Source organism: Echinops telfairi, unplaced genomic scaffold (genome assembly GCF_000313985.2).
Source record: "Echinops telfairi isolate 266 unplaced genomic scaffold, ASM31398v2 ScPeMD7_7415;HRSCAF=8453, whole genome shotgun sequence".
Taxonomy (NCBI): domain Eukaryota; kingdom Metazoa; phylum Chordata; class Mammalia; order Afrosoricida; family Tenrecidae; genus Echinops; species Echinops telfairi.
Window position 1 is genome coordinate 1,078,318 of NW_022111315.1, and position 1,673 is coordinate 1,079,990.

The window sequence follows — 1,673 nt, forward strand, 5'->3', positions numbered from 1 at the left end:
CAGCGGTCCTATTACCTGAGTTCCATTTCAGTCTCTAGGCTTTCAATCTGCTTTGAAATGGAATCATCTAACTCAGAAACTTGACCACCACGCAGCAGTTCAGTAAGTGAGGATGTACGCCTCTGTAAAGAAAAATAGTGGAAATGAGGATGAAATACTAAGAGGAAAGACATTTTTCAAAGCAGCAAGGATTTCTGGAGAATGCAGTCTGATTTTTGGTAACATTCTTTCATAAGGACACTTACCCGGAGTTTAGGAGGTAGATTCTCCCCAGATTCCTTTTTTTCTTTCAGGTGAGCCACATCCTGAGCCAGGATCTTCCTGTCTTCAAGAAGGTCATTTAGATGGCGTTTGGCTTCCTCAGTACTGACCATCACCTCTATTTCATTTCCAAGCCAATTCTAGAAGAGAAGTCATTGATGTCTAGGTTAGGGATAAAGAATCTCTGGTCTATAAAGTAGATTCAGTTCCAAATTTAACGTGAGGACAACATGATTTCCATTTGTGCCTACACTAAACAAAAATTCCAACAAGCGCCTTTAACAGTATTCCCAAAAGTTATGAGCAAGAGTTCTCTTCAGAGAATCTTTCTATAGACGTATTAGCATTTCTACATGCTGTCTTTACCATCTTTACTTATTTTTTAACATTTTTCCATTGCCATAATACATTTTTATCATATACTTAACAAATATTGGGTCATAATTTTAAAAACAGATAAATGAAATTTGTTGTAAAGCAAACAGCATTAACTAATCTTAGTATTGTAACAAATTGTCTCCAGGAATATTTCTACTTTTTATGCACATGTACCATGTTGATCAGATAAAAAGTGGCTATGTTAATACCAGATAAAGTAGAACTCATATAAAAAATTACTATGGGTAAACAGGACAATTTCTTATTGATGAAATTAATCAAATGAACAGAATCCTTAATGTTTATATTCCTATAGCAAGGTACTAAAATACATGAAGCAAAAAGTTATAGAGCTGCAATGAGAAACAAAAAAATTTTTACAATTAAAGTCAGAGTTTTTAATACTCCATATCTCTACAACTCATAGAAGTAGGCACAAATAAAAACACCAATATAACAAAGCAGAATTATAGCTAATAAGTCAACAAAGGAGATAATATTGAAAATCCTCAATTGATCTAAAGGAAGGCATAAAGCGAAGAAAAAGAAAGAAGAACAGATGGGACAAATTAAAAACAATTAGCAATATGACAGGATCAAACATAAATAATAACATTACATATAAACAGTATAAACACCCAAATAAAATGTAGAAATAATCAGATTGGAAAAATGTAAAACCCAACTATATGCTATCTATAAGAAATATATTTTAATTATGAAGGTGCAAATAAATGAAAACTAAAGAGATAAAAATATACACCATGAAACCACTTATCAATTGTAAACAACTAGACCAAGCAGATATATAGAGAACACTCTACAATGGAGGCAATGGTGATTCAGTGGTAGATATCTTGTTTTCCATGCAGGAAATCTGGGTTCTATTTCTAACCAATGCACCTCATGAGCAGGGACCACCTATCGGTCAGTGGAGGCTTGCATGTTACTATGATGTGAAAAGGTTTCAATGAAACTTCAAAATGAAAATGGACTAGGAAATAAAAGGCTTGGTGATCTACTAAAGAAAAGAA

The 1,673-nt window shown here is 33.1% G+C and overlaps 1 protein-coding gene across 1 annotated transcript in view; it reads right to left on the minus strand.

The window, feature by feature from the left end:
* The window catches only part of KIF4A (kinesin family member 4A), a 187,159-nt gene that overhangs the window by 23,107 nt on the left and 162,379 nt on the right, over positions 1-1,673 (minus strand). The window contains exons 22-23 of the mRNA XM_045296988.1: positions 246-401; positions 16-122 (exon numbers count right to left, since the gene is read on the minus strand). Coding sequence (XP_045152923.1) covers positions 16-122; positions 246-401 — 263 coding nt within the window. The remainder of the gene's footprint in view (positions 1-15; positions 123-245; positions 402-1,673) is intronic.